At 33.7% G+C, this 19,095-nt stretch overlaps 1 protein-coding gene across 2 annotated transcripts in view; it reads left to right on the top strand.

Annotated features, from left to right (window-relative positions):
- CLINT1 (clathrin interactor 1) overlaps window positions 1-19,095 on the top strand; it is a 59,785-nt gene that overhangs the window by 22,531 nt on the left and 18,159 nt on the right. For both annotated transcript variants that reach the window (XM_069590015.1, XM_069590014.1), the window contains exons 2-6: window positions 10,509-10,613; window positions 11,149-11,245; window positions 12,735-12,843; window positions 13,786-13,950; window positions 16,923-17,100. In XM_069590015.1, coding sequence (XP_069446116.1) covers window positions 10,509-10,613; window positions 11,149-11,245; window positions 12,735-12,843; window positions 13,786-13,950; window positions 16,923-17,100 — 654 coding nt within the window. The remainder of the gene's footprint in view (window positions 1-10,508; window positions 10,614-11,148; window positions 11,246-12,734; window positions 12,844-13,785; window positions 13,951-16,922; window positions 17,101-19,095) is intronic.

Genomic DNA, 19,095 nt, shown 5'->3' with positions numbered 1-19,095 from the left:
TTTTGGGATGTCTGTCTCGAGTAGCTGATACAGATGAGTTAGTTTAGTAAATGCAAAAAAATGTTAAAGACATTATCAGATGATAACAGATTACCACTACAGGAGAAATTGCTGCTTAATGTAAAATAAAACCCTAGAACGTGGTTGGTGGTACTGAGATTAAAGAGAGTGAACTTCAAAATACAAACTCTGTTTGTAAAATGGCTTGTATTGATACTTGTCCTGTCCCTTAGAGAAACTCATTTCCAGATCTTTGGCCATTTTTAAATACTAGTCATCCTGCCTTGAAGTGTAGTTATATCTTTGAACTCTTCATTTCAGCATGTATACTGTGGGTCAGATAGGCTGCCAGTTACCTTGATTATAAAGTTCCACAACAATGAATAGCATAGGTAAGTAATAAGTATTAATGCCAGTATATTCTAAGGGGCCATATAAAGAGTATCTTCAAACTAAAAATGATAAATATTGGCAGAAAAATAACCATGTGTGCTAAATGCTTTACATGCCGTTCAATTTAATCTCAGTAATACAAGGTCAGATTAGGTAGCTGAGACACATAAGTGGTTGATTTGTCCAGGGATCAGAGATAAGATATGGGCCCTATTAGTTTCTAATAAATTGTTGGTCAGTTACTATACATGTTTTCTACAAAACAGCCGTAAGAGATGAAGCAGATTGTGAAAATTAGTGGTTGTACAATATTTTCCTCTAGTGTGGCCTTGTGTTTTGGACCAGTTCCTAGAGTCAGAGTCAAGCCCAAGCCCGTTTTAATGTCTGAATATGGGCTGCCATCAAATGGATTGTTTAATTTGGTATTGCTAACCTCTGAAGTTGTACAGGAAGGGAAATAGTTTTATAGTTTCTTCCTCCTACAGGTCATAATTTAGTTGTGGACATCAGGATGTTTTTCTTGACTTATCTGATCCATATAGTTTTCCTTTGCACATCTGTTACATAAATTACTAAACTACTTCTTCCTTGAAAAGTTGCCAGTTTGTCACACTAGTAGTGATCAAGGGGTGGTATCTTTTGGAAAAAAGAATTAAATGACAGACTCTGAGGGGCAGAAATCCAACTACCATCCCAATTTAAGGTTTTGGGGTTTTTTTTGGATCAATTCCTATATTTTTTTGAGGCATTGAAATAAAATTATATGTGGTTTCTAATGTGTTTCCCAAAAGACTTTATGTTGGACTGTAAATATTTAATGATCGTTTGTATAAAATGAGGTATTTTAGTTACTGCTTCTGTTAAGTTTTTATCTTTCCAGTGATCAGTTTATTTATACATTCTAGTCTGGTACAAAGTTTGCTATTTGAAACTAAATTTGGAATGTTGGTTTCCTTAACGACTTTGCCCTTTCCTGACCTTAAATTCTGCATAAACCATAGAATAATGATTTTTCTGTGTTTTTCTTTTGTGGGGGGAGGAAATTCGTAAGATTAATTATTTCTACTAGTTACATGTTAGGACCAGTTTACACTTAAATGATGAAAAAATCAGAAATCTCAGAAATAGTAGATGTGGGTCTGGTTCGTTTTGGCGTATGCAAACTGATACTGAATCAATACTGGAAATGTTCATGGAATGTTTGGTAAATTTACTAAAGCAAAGAACTAAGTTATTTTTTAAACACACATTGTGAAATTGTGTGGCTTTGGAGTGCTGGTTTTGAGTTTGTAATCTTTAGATAAAGATATCATTTAGAATACTGAAAATCTGTAATGGGTGTTTTTAGAGATTAAAAGAGATTGTACATTATAAATTGGTTAGTGTCAGTTACTGATAAAAGTTCTTAGATTAATTTTTTTTGCATTACATTTCCTACTGTTGTAAGCGTTCTTTCTAAAGTACAGTAGAGTCTTGATAGATTTTTCTCTTCAGAGTTTTGAGTTTTTAAACTCTTCCTAAAGAGGGTTTGTTAACAGGAAATAATGTTTAATTTTTTTATGATCCAAATCTGACTTGCATGTGTGGAAAGTAGTCACTTAGCTAAGTCAGTCACTGGTATCCATCTTGCAGCTCAGCTTTGTTGTGTTCCAGCTCTCGGGCTGTGGTAACACCTTAGCTTTTTTGTGAAAAACGACTCACAGAAAGCCTGTATTTAGTATTGGTATTGAATGTGGCAGAGCCTTGTAAAATTCACAGATAGAAAATAGCAGTTTTATACATATTTAAAGAGGAACACATTGGGTTTGGTAGTAACTTGGATTGATGACACAATCAAATCTATATGGAATCAGTGGAAGAAATTAATGGAACATGTTCTGCCATGCAAAAGTTGCTTACCTAAGAAATATAATTTGGTTAATTTAAATATTGGTTATCTTGTATTGAGGAAGTATAATATGCAGAGGATGGTTAATTCTTGATTGAATTTGGGAGGTTGTCAGGAGTCTGTATTTTTATACCCAAAGTCCTTCAGTTTATCTTTCAACAATGTTAGGGGTTTATTTCTGTAGCTTCTTCTGCCTTCAAAGTAGTGCTTCATTTGTTCTCTGTTCATGCTACTCCCTGCCCTCCCCCCTCCCCCCCGCCATGCCACTGCAATGAAAAATACTTATATAGAAAATAGTATTGTAGAATTTATCCTTCCACTTTATCTGTATGTAGTACAAAATGCAGTGTAAAATTTTGAGTTAAGATTATAAGAATATTGAGCTGTATCTATCAACAGTGTTCAATAATAGGAAAACACCACAGGTGATTAAAATTCTATAGTTCAGTTTTCCAACCTCAAAATAGTACTGGTCTGAACTGTTACTGAAATTGATGGCCAGCATCACTCAGAATGCATCAAAGAATTTGGTAGTAGGATTGATGTGATAATAGCTTTTGATTAAAAAAAAGTATATAGTCCTTAATTTTCTTACAACTTAATTACAATTTTTAAAAGTATATCAGGGGTATTTTTCTATTAAAACTCAGTATTCAAAAAACGAAGATGATGGCATCTGGCCCCATCACTTAATGGCAATTAGATGGGGAAACAATGGAAGCTTTATTTTCTTGGGCTCCAAAATCACTGCAGATGGTGACTGTAGCCATGAAATTAAAAGATGCTTGCTCCTTGGAAAAACAACTATGACAAACCTAGACAGCATTTTAAAAAGCCAGAGATACTGCTTTGCCAACAAAGGTCCGTCTAGTCAAAGCTGTGGTTTTTCCAGTAGTCATATATGGATGTGAGAGTTGGGCCATAAAGAAGGCTGAGCACCAAAGAATTGATGCTTTTGAACTGTGGTGTTGAGAAGACTCAAGTCCCTTGGACTGCAAGATCAAACCAGTAAGTCCTACAGGAAATCAATCCTGAATGTTCATTGGAGGGACTGATGTTGAAGCTGAAAACTCCAATACTTTGGCCACCTGAGGCAAAGAACTGACCAATTGGAAAAGACCCTGATTCCAAGAAAGATTGAAGGTGGGAGGAGAAGGGGAAGACAGAGGATGAGATGGTTGAATGGCATCACCGACTTTATGGACATGAGTTTGAGCAAGCTCTGGGAGATAGTGAAGGACAAGGAAGCCTGGCATGCTGCAGTCCATGGGCTCGCAACACAACTGAGCAGCTGAACAACAACTTTTATATTACCTAGTACTATGTGGAGAGAGAATAATTAATATGGTGTTTCTGAACATTAATACATTTTCTGTGGTTTTAATGTCATATAGGCAGACTGCTTGAGTTTTGGACTTAGTTTTTCTGCCTGTGCCATATTTTTAAAATGTATTCAGTATCTGGCTATAGTATGAGCTTCATAACTTGATCTTTAAGTATCCAGAATTATTTTAAAAGTTAGAAGCTTTAAAAATGATTATGGGACTCCCTTCCTCCCTCAATAAAACCTGGTAAATTGCTATTTAATATTTATTTGGTTTTAATGTTTCTTGACTGTGAGAGCTAAAGAATGAGATATAATATTTCAGTGCCTCTTATTCTTGTTGGTTATTTTTAAAAGTAGCAGGTTAAATATTTTAGCATTTTAATGTTCTTCTCTTGAAAAATGAAAAGGAAAACCGAAGGTACATAATCAGCATAGTCCACTGTGTAAATAAGTGGTCATAAATAATATGCACATGAGCATATTGTCAGTACATATTTATAAGTGGAAGTAGATTGATATAAGGTAATTTTTTAAAAGTAGCTTGGTTATTCTTTTCTGAAATCTTGTTACTGCAGGGGCATGGTTAACAGAGCCTCAGATTTTAGATGTCTTCAGTCTCAGTTATTTCCTATTTAAACTGATGTTTTCTTTACATGGCTTTTAAGAATATGTATGTTTAAGAGAGGAGTACATTGGTTTCCTCCTTTTAACTGGTTTGTTTGTATTTAATTTTAGTAAAACCAAAGGAAATGTAATTTCCATGACCAAGAATATATTTTTAAAATATTAATTCAGCATTTAGTTCTTTTTGTAGCATAACTTGTGATATCATCTTACATATAAACTATATTAACTAGTAGACTTTTAGCTTAGGTGATATTATTAATTCTCTGATTCTATAGCATTATGGCATAATAGGAAATGGGTTACATTTAATTAGAATTCAAAACCCTGACAGTTTGGATATCTATTGGTATTTACTAGTCTTTTCATCCTGAGTGTAAGTTTATTTAAACTTCTCTACTAAAGAGATGCTATTAAATATTTTTCCCTTCCTCCTCTCTCAAATCTTTAAATTACTTTTTGGTAGAGGGACTTTCGCTAGTAGTGGCAGTGCTGCAGAGAAAGTGGCAAAAGCATTGAGCTTGTTATTTTGTTTCTTCGGTAGCTCTCTTTTTTTTTTTTTTCCTTCGGTAGTTTTCAATAGTTAACTTACTAGTTTTCTTATGGAGGGAGTACTGTAGTTTTTTTCTTTGTTTTAGCATTGTAGCTATTTTATAACTAAGATGCTATGTAATCAAACATGATAATATCGGCTTTAGCAGCATTAATTTCTGTACTGAACCATTACTTGTGTTAGGACATTATTCAGTGCTTTGTGTTTCATTTTCAGATCCAGAAAGGGCTTTTTTTTTTTAATGGGTAGCAAATACCCAGCCAAGTAGATGAACCAATTTTCCCACCTCCCCTCCCCATTTCTATACATTAAGATTTTTTGATAAAAATGAAAGTTATGTATTTGTCGAATTTAGGAGTACTAGACTTCTTGGTTATTGACCATAAATTTGATACCACTCACAGGATTGTAGTAACATCTAACTTGGTTTTAAAATATGAGTATTGCACCTGTAATTGTTCAGCTTGCAAATAAGGGCAATGTGGTGAAGACCATCGTCCCCTGATGAAAAATGAATGTCACATGGTCCATTAACTAGCTTTTAGAGCAAGTATTTTTAAAATTATTTCCCTGCTATTTTGGTTAGAAACATTTTTAAAAAGGAACAGATTTTCCTGGTTTATGTAACTTGTTACCTGAGAAAACTGTCTTTTATCAGTGTTTAAGAGTATGTTATTGTTTTTAATGTTTTAAAAAGATTAATATTTTAAAGGGAGCATGATAATTTTACCTATATCATAAAAGTATATTCTGAAATTTGTGGCATTGAGAGGTCACTTTTAAATATAGATTTTAATATCTAGAATCATTCTTCTCTAATAGTGTTTTTAAAAGCAAGTTAATTTCAATATTGGGTACCTAAGTTGATCCCTGTGGTTTTACACAGGTAGCATTCAGTATACGTATTTTAGGATGTGTACATACATATGTGTAGTTACTAGTTTGCTGCAATTATTAGTCTGATAATAATAAGACATTCAGTTGAGTTCAGTTCAGTTCAATCGCTCAGTCCGACATTGGAAGTACAAATAATACTCATTTGATCTACCATGATGCTTATTTGCCTATTAATAGTTAAAATGTTGCTAATGATGATATAGTACTCATTTGTATTCTTAATGGCATTTTAATACTTTCCCCTTTGTTACAATATAATATTCATGGGGGAAATTTTGGAAAATATGGGAAAAAGAAAATAGTTTGAAGAAAAAAAAAACCCATTATTTAAAACCATTAGTTTGAATGCTGCTTTTGTCTCTTGTCTCTGCCTCTGTTTTTCTGACTCTCTTATGTATGTAAGTGTGGATGTTCGTATGAAAAAACACAAACTGAAAACCGTCTAATAGAAAATACTGCTAAATATTTTCTCCTGAACTCAGAATGAATAGTCTTTATAGTAACTTTGAAACAAAAAGTAGAAACTATTAAAAATATGGACCCATTTAATTTCATTTTTTAAAGGTAAAATTAAAAAGCAGGCTAGGAAAAAGACTTTTTACTAAATCAGTTTCAATTTTCATTATCCTTTGTTAGCAGTTAGGACTGGATTATACCCATACTTTACCTTTTCTCTTGGTTTGTAGTTTTGTTTTAGCAAAGAATATTCTTGAATTTTTGGCAGGAAAAAAATTCCATAAGACTGTTTTTTCTTGTCTGTTATTTTACTGATTCTTCTTTAAGGACGTTGGAAGAATCATTGACCATCTGTAGGTCAAAACTCCATTTTAGCTTTTACTTTCAACCAATTTTGCCTCTAAACCCTGGACCAAAATTATTACCAAGTAAAATAATGTGGTATTTTATCAGTAGTGACCAGTGAAATAAGTAGAAAATGGGGAATAAAGAGGAGGGCCAAAATAAACACTAATTGTTTACAAATTGAATAACTGAATATTAGACCTTAATTGAATATTGACTGTTCATATAGCCATAGAAGTGTATGTAGAGGACTTGAGGATGTAACTGTTAGTAGTTGGAAATTGAAAATCCAGTGATTTGAGTGCAGTGCTGGGTTGTTCAGAGTTAAGTACTCCTCTTGGAGACTGGTAGTCAGTCTTGTATCCTATTGCTGGGATGTTATAAGGAGCAAATGTGAAAGTGTATAAGTGGTTTGATTTCAATTGTGGGTTTTATCCTTATAAAAAGCAGTAGTTCTGTATTGCTTTAAGGTAAAAATCTTTAGCACATGGTCATTCCCTGGTAATTTCCTGTAATTTTGTTTGTGGAGTGGATCCTCAACCTTTGTCTGAATTTTCTGTGTTTTAAAAAACTGATGAGAGATCCCCCTCTAGTGTCCAAATTATCCATTCTTAAAACATTTGTGTCAGTGGTAAGTTTTAGGAATTAAGCTAGCTGTGTTTTCCTTTCACATCTGGACATGTTTTTTTTTTTTTTTTTTTTTTTAGCTTTTCATTTATGGGAGAAAGCAGGGAGTTCTTTTCCTTTCTTAAAAAGGTCGCTAGAATTATGGGCAGGGTGTGGATTGGGGGCAATAGAAAACATGGACGGGAAGGATCAAAACGCTATTTTTACCTTTTTAGAAATAATTATTTTTAAATAACCTGGAATAAGGCCAAACTATACGGTGTCATTTTGTTTTAGTTTACATTTGTTCCTGAATTAAGTGTAGCTTTAAAATACTTCATTTTGGAATTCTTGATGCCATTAGATCTTATCCTGAGTGGTTTTAGTTTCTGGAAAGCAATGGTTTCATTGGAAAATGGTTTCAAAACAGAACCTGATACTTTTCATGGAGTTTTCTAACTTTGTTACTTTTTCTTACTATTGTTGCCATATTTTTCCATATTGTTGCCATTTTGTATTGTGAGTGTATTCTAATGGCAAGTTGTCCTTTTACATAGTTGCCATTGTTTTTCAACCAAGGAAATAGGAGATTCTTAAGCTATTGGCTTTCTGCCACCTCTTCCTCTTGAACACACAGCGCTCAAACACACAGGCCTTCAGTTAAGGATCTTGTGAAGGGTTAGGGAAACAGGACCTTTCTCATTTGACCCATGGGCTTTTGTAACTCGAACAAGGAAAGTAGTGTTCTGAAAGCTGCAGCATTTATGAAGGCTCTTGTAAAAATATTTCATGTACATGGACTAGAGATTAACTCTTTTCATCTCGTTCTTCAACAAATTAAACAGTGCAAACAATTTCAAGTGCTTTCTTGGTCATGAAATTCTTGGATGAATTATAATCCTAATTGCTATTGTTCATTCCCACACTGCATTGACACTATTAACTCCCTAATGCATGCATTTTTCAACCAGTAAGATAAACAAAAGCATTTTGAAATCTGTTATTTTGTGGCATCTTAAATTGCAAATATGCCATTGGCTGCCTTGATTTTATTTTGGTTCCACTGTTAGCAAAAATTAGGAAAAAAATTATGTTTATATTTATACATAAAATTGCCAATAGAATGATTACTGGGTTTTTATAAAAGTCCATTCATTAATAGTCTTAAATTTTAAAGAGGCAGTAGAGACCATGGATTTATTTTAGTGCTAGGGAAATAATTTGTATTTGTGTTATCAAACCAGTGTAGCTTTCTCTAAGATTTGAAAGAAAGTAATAGAATTTCACTTTTCTACCTTAATAGAACTGAATTCTGAATGTAAACCTAGAAGCCAGATTAGTTTTGTGATTTGGCAAGTCATTTATACATAATGGTTCCTTTAAGATTTGAACTAGTACTGTTTATTAATTTAATTATTTGTAATAAATTTGAAGTTTATATGTGAGAGATTTGAGTGCCAGTTATTAACAAAACTTCATTACTTAAAACATGTAACTTTTTTGATAACTGAAAAACCATATAACAAAAGTGGGATAGATATAGCTAATGTCATTGTCACATCATGTTTAGTTGTTCAGTCGTGTCTGATTCTTTGTGACCCCATGGACTATAGTCCACCCGGCCCCTCTGTCATGGGAATTGTTTCTCCAAGGCAGGAATACTAGAGTTGGTAGCCATTCCCTTCTCCAGGGAATCTTCCCAACCCAACCTTCGAACTAGGGTCTCCTGCATCACAGGCAGCTTCTTCACCATCTGAGCCATCAGGGAAGCCCATCAGTTCAGTTCAGTCGCTCAGTCGTGTCCGACTCTTTGCGACCCCATGAATCGCAGCACGCCAGGCCTCCCTGTCCACCACCAACTCCCGGAGTTCACTCAGACTCACGTCCATAGAGTCAGTGATGCCATCCAACCATGTCATCCTCCGTCGTCCCCTTCTCCTCCTGCCCCCAATCCCTCCCAGCATCAGAGTCTTTTCCAGTAAGTCAACTCTTCGCATGAGGTGGCCAAAGTACTGGAGTTTCAGCTTTAGCATCATTCCTTCCAAAGAAATCTGATCTCCTTCAGAATGGACTGGTTGGATCTCCTTGCAGTCCAAGGGACTCTCAAGAGTCTTCTCCAACACCACAGTTCAAAAGCATCAATTCTTCGGCGCTCAGGTTTCTTCATAGTCCAACTCTCACATCCATACGTCACCACTGGCAACCATAGCCTTGACTATATGGACCTTTGTTGGCAAAGTAATGTCTCTGCCCGTAGCAGTTAACAAATTCTCACTTTTTGATTATTGCTAAAACTCAGTTTTAAGTGGAAGATTTGAATTACCAAATTCACAGGCATCTGTTACAATAATTTTTTGTGTAATAATTGGAGCTCTCTATGTCAAATGAGCACTACTGCAGTATGTCACATTCTCAAAGTATTTATTCCTCAGGATGTTTTTGAATTCTTAAATCCATTTAAGCATGAGAAATTCTTTTTTAACAACCAGATGTTTTGCCATCTCATATCTTAATTGTAAGGTGCTTTTTTTCAATGGTAGTTCTTTCTTATAAAAATATTACTTAATATTTTAAAATTCTAATAGGGGATATTAGCTAGACACTGTACCATGGTATACCATTTGATATGTTACTCTTTGAGGTAGTAAATAGTATTCCTCCTTATTCCCATTTTTACATTTAGGAAAACTAAGAGAAGTAAAATAATTTTGCTAAAGATCACAAAGTAATTGTAGTCAGATCTCTCTGACTCCTAGAACCCATATTTTGGACCACTGATGAAGTCTTAAGTGAAAATTAAATACATTGTCATATAATCCTCTGATGGAATATTATGTAGCCATTAAAAGTAAGGGTTACAGTGACATAGAAAATGTATGTGGTACAGTAAATGAAAAAAGGCAAGGATTACAGTTAAAATCCATAGTGATTCTAGACATCTTTAGTGTTATGTTTGATTTTTTTATTGTGTGTTAATTTAAATACAGTATAAATAACATTCAGCTTCTACATAATTTTGCTCATTAACTTAAAGAATTTCTGTAAACAGGGAACCTAAGACTGAATGTAAACCAGGTCTGGTCAGCAAACTGACAAGTTAGTTTTATAATAGATTTTAGCATGTTCAATTTCCTTTTTAATTTGACCTAAAGCCATTTTTTACTGGACTTATGCCAGCTCTAATGTAATCTCTCATTTATATTCTTGAAGGCTAATGGAATAGTAAAATCTTCCTAAATATAACTTAAATGTGTTATATAGTGTCCTAAGGGTAGCTTGTGCACAAAAGATGTTTTCTTTCCCACCCTGTAGAGGTATCTCATTAGGACACCCAGTAGTGCCATTATTAAGTTTTCATGTGTTTCTCAATTTTGATGCTAATCTTTGTGTGTATGTGCTTGCATTTTTTTTGTCTTCAGCACCAATGTGGTTATGAATTATTCAGAGATCGAGTCTAAGGTTCGAGAAGCAACAAATGACGATCCTTGGGGACCTTCTGGGCAACTCATGGGAGAGATTGCCAAGTAAGTGATAATTTGACTCAGCGGTGCAGAAAGAATGCAACTAACTTTACCGAGAAATGTGAAATTTGCTTTCAGTTTTAAACTGTTCAACTGCCAGATATAGTAAATTTTGCATATAATCGTTCTGATATCAGTGCAGGAAATTTTATAAGGATCCATTCCTCCTAAATATTAGCTCAATAAAGTAAAACAAAATTTTTCTTTTTCAATGAAGTTTAGAGACTTCCTGTAGCTTAACTATGTAAAATTTTGACAAATGCATATAAAATGACTTAAAACTAGGAAATTTTTTTCCTGACAAACATCTGGCTGACTATGCCACTGAATGAAGGGCTTATGAAATATGATATTAGTGGGATTTACATGCTAGATACTATATAAAATAGACATTTTTAAGGTACCATATCTAAATTTTTTTTAATTAAACTTATTTTTTAAAGCTATTTAGGAAAATACAGTAACTTAGAACAAGCCTGCCATCTACTGTCAAAATCAACATACTACAAACTCTTGAGGAAAACTGTTCTTTTTTCAGGGCTACCTTTATGTATGAACAATTTCCAGAACTTATGAACATGCTTTGGTCACGAATGTTAAAAGACAACAAAAAGAATTGGAGAAGAGTTTATAAGGTATGGGTATTAGTCTGTGTTTATTACTTGACATGTAGAAGACGTGAAATTTTAAAGTGTACATACAGAAGTGATTATGATGGACACTGAATCCTAGAATAGAATATTCTAAAGCAGATAAAAAATTGATTTGCTATTTGAGTTGTGTTTTTTAGTCACCATAAACAGCTATTCATATATTTGAGCATATTGAAAGTAATGAATCTATAGTAGTATCTGTGTTTAGTGTTTGAGCATTTAAGATAAAAACCACCCTCTAATATCATTTGTCATCTCTACATAAAACTTTTCCAGTAGTATTAGAGTATTGTGCACCAGAAATGTGTCATTTTTAAATATAATAAATTCTAAATCATTAAAATTCTAACATTTTAAAACTTGCATATATGTACTCTTCTGTTAGATTCCTTTCATTTAATTCTGATCTCATCATATAGTGTAGAATTCTAAACAAGATAGTAATCGGTTCTTCCACCTCCACTATATTTTCTTGCTGCTTGCGAAGTTTTTTTATGCTTTCCAAAATGTCATTATAATATTCATATATGAAACTTTAAAAGTAACATTTCTGGCTTTCAGCGTTAAAAATTAGTTGCTTTATTTAGTTCTATGTTTTTGATGTTGTTTGTTTCTGAAAACATTTACTGTCATTTCTTTAGCTTGTACAGCAGTAGTGATGAAATAGTTTAAATTCCTATAAATTAATTTTTTATAATTAGAGGGTTTTGTTTTAATAATTCTAGAGTAAACTACTTTTTTAAAGAATAAATTCCTGCTCAGATGAGTTTTTTGTCCCTCAATTCTCCAGCCTAACTAGATTTTCATAGGTCTAATCATCTTTATGTGAGGTTTGTTCCAAACAAAGTTTAGAATTGAGAATTCAGTGATTTTTAGTGCATTCACAAAGTTGTGCGTTGTTACTACTGTCTAAATCAGAACAGTTTTCATCATCTCAAAAAGAAATTCTTAATGTTTTTTTCTCATATTTGTTGGTAGCAAGTTTTTTAAACAAAAGCCACATCACAAACCTCCCAAGTTAAATTTTATTTGGGAAAAGTGCTGTGAGATCATATAATTACCAAATAATTATTTTCTTTAAACTAATGTTTCTAACAGTAAAACTGAATCAGCTTTCTAAAAGCTTAGTGTTCATTTATCTCATACATTCAGATTTTTCCTAACATCTAATTTTTTTAAAATCTTTTGACACATGTATCCAGTGGACATTTTATAATTATTTATTATGCTTGGTGTAAGAGGAACTCTAAATTGAAAATACGAGGTTTTAAATGTACTTAAAGTCTAATGTATGGTAAAGAACGCCCTCCGCCCAGCCCCCCCCCCCACACACATACACACACACACACATACACACACACACACACACAGATTATTTATTTGCTGTTAGATTTTATTTTTTTTAAGCTATTTACCAGAGCTCTACCAGAATTTATTTCGTTAAATCATTTGGTGCTTTGTATTTTTACAGTCATTGCTGCTCCTAGCTTACCTCATAAGGAATGGATCAGAGCGTGTTGTTACAAGTGCCAGAGAACACATTTATGATTTGCGATCCCTGGAAAATTACCACTTTGTAGGTGAGCAATAGAAAAACCTTATAAGCAAATTAAAACAGTAGTTGGAGTTGTCAGTCACCTGAACCAGCTTAGAAGCTTCTCTGCTCTAATTAGAATGTGACTGTTGCTGGTTGTGTGACGAGTGCAGAATCCAAGACGTGGGGCCCTAGAGTATTAATTAGTGAAGACAAGAACTTGCAGAAAAGACTGGCTAATAACAACAGAACCAACACAACATGAGTGTTCGGGTTTATATTAAAATATGCACTGGAGACTGGTCCCCTGTGGTGTCCATAAAGGAATAGCTTTAATCATATGGGAAGAAAAGGTTAGAGCTCCAAAACACACACATCTGTTTGAAGCTGGGGTTTTTTTCCTCCCACCAAATAATATTTACTGTGCAAAGGCAGCAAGGCCAGAGTGTGTTTTGAATGTGAAAGAGGATACAGAATGAACCAGATTTCATTTTGTAGTGTACCCCAGTTGAAAACACTTTAAAATTTCAGTTTTTCAGCTATACTAAATCCTGGTAATTAGTGTTTTCAAACTTGTATTGGGGAGAGGAAGGCATTTAGGTGCTTTTCAGTCATTAAAATGTAGATTTTGTTTTGTTAAAATACTATAGAAAGAGAAAACATTTTTGGATATTAGTCCATTTTTGTATAGTTATTGTTAGTAATCATTTTTAGTGGATATTTAATTGATTTTGCATGGCACCGTTATCTGTGCTCCTTTTTAGTTCATTTCTGCAAGCTCTTATAAGCCAGAATTGCCTCTCAAGACTTAGGATTTGATGAGGAAAAGACAAAATTCAGTAACACAGTTTGCCTGTTTTTATTAATTTAAAAATATTGAAGGTGGTTTCTTACGTTGAAATTTTCATGTCTTTGCGTGTGTGTTAAAAGGTGTAATACGTATTAACTGAATTCTTAAGGTTTTGTTTCTCCCTTACCATCCTCACAGATGAGCATGGCAAGGATCAGGGTATAAATATTCGCCAGAAGGTGAAAGAATTGGTTGAATTTGCCCAGGATGATGACAGGCTTCGTGAAGAGCGAAAGAAAGCCAAGAAGAACAAAGACAAATATGTTGGGGTTTCCTCAGACAGTGTTGGAGGATTCAGATATAGTGAGTATCAAAGACAGATTAGCACCTGAACATCAGTTTAGCTTCTTGGGTATATTTTAAGAATCACAGAAGACAAAAATGCTATTTTGAATATATATGATACTAAGACGTATGTAATACTCATTTTGTTTCCTTTGGATCCTCTGGATCTATTTTTTTACTTTTGTGGTTCGAGAATATGATTTTAATCATTAAGCATTATTGAATGACCAAACTTTGAGTTAACATACAAAGAATAAAATAGATATATGTCCTTTCCTCTTGGAGTTCCCATTCTGAGAAGAAAAGGATTCCTCTAACTTAACCATTTAGAGCAATTAAAAAAAGTTTGATCAGGAGATTCATCCTGTTAATTCAAAACCAGTTTAGTTATATTTTTGGCTAAAAATAGAGCTGCAAGTTAGTCCATCCTTAATTCCCTCCCTTAATTAAGCACTATGTTAATTTGATGTAGAAAAAGGTTAACGATACCCATCAGTTTTTCATCTAGGCCTGTCACATATATGTTCTTAATATATTTAAGGACAGCTAGAACATTCATCTCTCATGTTTATTTTTAATGTATAATATAGTTTTCCTAAAATAGGTCACTAGGTAGGTGCTTGAAACAGATACAGAAAGTAAGAACTCTGTTTCACAATATGTTCCTTTGGACTCGTTCTGTCTTCTGTGAATGCTGACAGTCCCTTGCCATTTTGTGTAAGGGACTGGCCAATGCTTTGTATGCTTAGCAGCTGCATATTGGAACTCTCTAACCATCCACAACCATAGCTGTTTTTTATATTTGAATTTCACTGAGATCTTGTGATTCTTCATTGTAAACATGTAAAAATCTTCTATTTCTTACTTTGTGAGTATTTATAAAATATCTTCACTCTTTTGCTCCTCTGCTTTTCTTGCCATTAAAGAAAAAGTACTACACTTAATAGGCTAATGTTTCTAATGGCAGAAAAATTCCTTTTATGTCTCATAGCACATACAAGTCAGTCCTTGAATTGGCAAAAATGTTTCTCAAATAAATTACATAAATATATTTTGGAGTTCTTGTTTAGGGAAGTAAGTCTTTTAATTTTTTACCCACATATTCAATAGATACTCTATTCTTTAGATTTTTCAAGGTAGCTTTAGCAGATCAATGTGGTTTTTAGCAGAAATAGCTATTTGCCACTCATTTCCGCATTCTACTTGCTAGTAGTCCTTTTTTAAATCAGTGCAATATATAATTAGATGCATTTAGACAATTGAATAAGTTTTTAGACTTCAGAGTGAACTAATTACAGCATTTGCATTCGAGATAGAATTCGGTGTCCTGTGTATCTGCATTGGCTTCTTTTATACATTGTTTTTAATGCTATATGTATTATTCAGAGACTTAAGTAGTCAACTTTGTAACTATTTTACCTGGTTTTCATTTTGACATTAGAAAATGTCTTTGCCAATATGCAGTCTCTTTGACACTTTCTTAGTATGATGCTTATCATGCTAATCAGTTTAGTTTTCATGTGCTTTTTTCATTTTTTCCTATAAACTTGTTTTTTTCAATGCCTAGTTCATCACATTGTTACTAAAGTGTACATATACATTGTTGGAAAGCTACTCACTTTTATAATACCATCCTGGCTTAAATTTTGTTTAGAAAACATTTTGTCATGTTCTCTTTAAGTTGGTGATCACTTTCAGATTTAGTAGACATATTTTTAAATCCTCTACCTCTTACAGAAAATTTTGCTCTGTAGTTTTACTTAGTAATTCAACAAAATGATTTTGTTCAATCTCCAATGAGCATGTATGCCATCCGAACTTGTTAACCAACTTTTAAGATAAAAGCTCAGTTATCCACCTTTTGATTATTTTGCTGTTTCTCATTGGTCTCTTCTTTTTCTCTGCACCCTGCCTTAGTTTTCGGTCTTTTCTTCTTTTTAACCTCACGTGATTTCTCCAACATTTTACTCTTGGCTCTTAAGTTTGGACATGGAAATGGAAAAGGTTCCAGTTAATGCCTACAATTCCTATCTCTCCTCTAGGCCCTCAAGGACAAGGACTAAAACAGATTTGGGGGCTTTTTTCCACTGATCTACTGACTCAATTCACAAATTCACACAGAGGCTCCCTAGGTTTTGCCAGTCCCAGCATATGTTTGGACTTGGTGTTTGTATAGATCATCACTGTTCTGAACCACTTGAGCATATTTCATCATTCTAGTCTGTATAGTTTTTGGTAGTTAGAATATTCTTTTCTTTTTAAAATAATTGAAAGGTGCTTTCCCAGGCGATGAAAGACATTTATTTTTCTAGTTTGATAGTAAAGAATGACAGTTATGAGTCTTTACACTATATTGAGATATGTAGCATTCAGAATAGTGTTTCCTATAGTTTGTGTCTTTTAAGAGATTGTTGCTGTCCAGATACTTTCCCAATAAATGAAAAACCATTAAGAGATGAGAATGAAATATAATGCAGTAAGTGACTTCTGTAAAAATAAAAAGATTTCAGGACTTCCCAGGCAGTCCAGTGGTTAAGACTCTGCACTTCCATTGCAGGAGTGCAGGTTCCATCCCTGTCAGGGAACTAAGATCCCACGTGCCTCATGGCCAAAACAAACAAAAAACCCCACAAAACCACATAAAAACGAAAAGATTTCCATTTCTCTTTTGCTTATACATCCTGTGTTGGTTTTTGTGTTTTCTTCTACTCCTTTCAACAGCGCTTAAGAACTTCTGGATATGCTGTGCTTTGCATTAAGGTTGTGTAAGTTTTCATAAACAAAAGCTTTTGAATCTGCATTCCTGCCACTTAATGACTGGCACTACATGCTGTGCCTTGCTGTAATTGTGTTGATTCAGCACTGTGGGAGCTTTCTGTTTTCCTTTGAAAACTATTTTATTATGAGGAAAAGCTTCAGAAATAAGGACTATAGACCCCTTTTGAATTTAATGTCCTTACACTCGCTTCTCTTTTTAATGCTTTATATAGGTGAAAGATACGATCCTGAGCCCAAATCAAAATGGGATGAGGAGTGGGATAAAAACAAGAGTGCTTTTCCATTCAGTGATAAATTAGGTGAACTGAGTGATAAAATTGGAAGCACAATTGATGACACCATCAGCAAGTTCCGGAGGAAAGATAGAGAAGACTCTCCAGAAAGATGCAGGTATTAACACTCTGTCTCCTGGGTCTCTGGGAAAGGGTACTAGATTTATTCAGGTGGGTCTTGGGTTTTTGTGTTTGAGTGTTGGCATTATCTGAAATGCAGCTTTTGTTGTTTGTTTATTTAATGGATTTTATTTTTTAAAGCATTTTTAGTTTCATAGAAAAATTGTGCCTGAAGTACAGGGAGCTGCCACATAATCCCACCTCTCTGAGTAAAAGCACGTGCTCACACACACACTTTCTCCTGTTACTGACATCTTGCATTCATGTGTACATTTATTAACAATTGAGAACCAGTATTGTTAACTAAACTCTTCAGTTTGCATTAGGGTTCACAGTGTTGTACAGTTGACAAATGCATAGTATCCACCGTTACAGAACCACACAGAGTAGTTTCACTCTCCTAAAAGTGCTTGTGTGAAAATATGGAATAGTTTGTGAACTCTTGTCCTTGCACAGGGACATACTAGTCTAGTTCCCCAACCAAGGATTGAACACAGGCCATGGCAGTGAAAGTGCTGAGTCCTAACCACTGGATGACCAGGCAGTTCCCAGGACACGCAGGTTTTCTCTGTATTGTTCCAGTTTCTATATATGCTGATTTATGCATATATTGTGTGTGTGTGTGTGTACACATACATACATAATGTATACAGTATAGCTGTTTATAAGATGCTAGATCAGACATTATTTGCACTTAGTATTGGCACATTTTCCTTGTCTATGTCCATTTATTTCTAAATTTGATCACATTTCCTATATGTTTTTATTCAGGCTATTTAATTGGATTTTTTTTTCCGGTAAGAACTTTGATGGTTTATTTTGTACTTGAGCATCTGATGATCCAGGGACCTAAGGTATTGGTGAGGGATGATGAAGTTTAGTATATTAGGTTTAAAACAGAAGTTAAGGGGGTTGAAATTTAATTCTTTCTGCGACATTTCATTTAAATTATGTGTCACTGTATACCAGAAAAAAAAAAAATCCAGATTGATTTTTGAGCTAAAATATTTTCACATAGTGCCGGTATTTTTATAGATTTATTTTCTGATGGTGGGGTATTTGTATTTAGTTTTACATAGACTAGTACTTGGAACTTTTTAGCATTCACTTTTTGTTCTTACCTATCAGGATAGCTATTAATTAGTCTTTCTGCCAGTTAAGAGGGTAAAATATATAGCATTTAATTTGCAAAGCAAGTTTTATAAGATCTTTGTCATTTGTGTCTCACCATATTGCTAGTAGGTAGTCTAGAGCAAGGATTTTACCCTTATTTTTTGGAAGTAAAACCTGAGGCCCAATCATCTGTGTGGAACTTGCCTAAAGTTACACAGAGATGCAACCACAACTTCAAGTGAGTTCATTTAACTTAAGTACCATCTCTTTTTCTCTTATTAAAAACACTCTTTGACAGTTCAGATTAGGGGTCATGAAAAAGAAATAAAAATATAATTTTGAAACTATTAAGGTTCATCTATGGAATTCCTGTCTATTTATGGAATATGGTCTTTGAAGAATCAGAATTTATTTTTAATAGTTTGAATATATTTTACAACTAGATTTCCAGCTCTTTTATACTGAAAGTATATGCATATAGTAATAATAAATAGTTGAACTTTGGAAAATTATGCCTACTTCAAATACTCTGTGCTATTTTTCCCTCATTAGTGTTCTTGTGGCCTTAGCATTTACATTTTTGGTTTGATTTAGAAAACATAATGGCCACATATTCTCTTGTTATATTCTGAAGAAGTATGGCAATCAGGTAGGTAGGCTGGTTAGAGATCTAACTATGTACATTCTCGTTCTATTACTTTCTCTTTGCCCTCCACATTCAGTTTTGCTTTGTTTTGCTTTGTCTTCCTATTCCTTTTTCTTTCTTTCTGTTTCTCCCTTGATTTTTTTTTTTTCTATGTTTGCCTCTAAGACAGGATCTGTTAGAGTTCCTAAATCTTGAGTATTCAGGTTTAAAAGAGTGAAAATTCAGTGTGTGTTG

This window comes from Ovis canadensis, chromosome 5, assembly GCF_042477335.2.
Source record: "Ovis canadensis isolate MfBH-ARS-UI-01 breed Bighorn chromosome 5, ARS-UI_OviCan_v2, whole genome shotgun sequence".
Classification (NCBI taxonomy): domain Eukaryota; kingdom Metazoa; phylum Chordata; class Mammalia; order Artiodactyla; family Bovidae; genus Ovis; species Ovis canadensis.
Note: the sequence above shows the minus strand (reverse complement) of the source record. Positions and strands in the feature narration are given on the sequence as shown.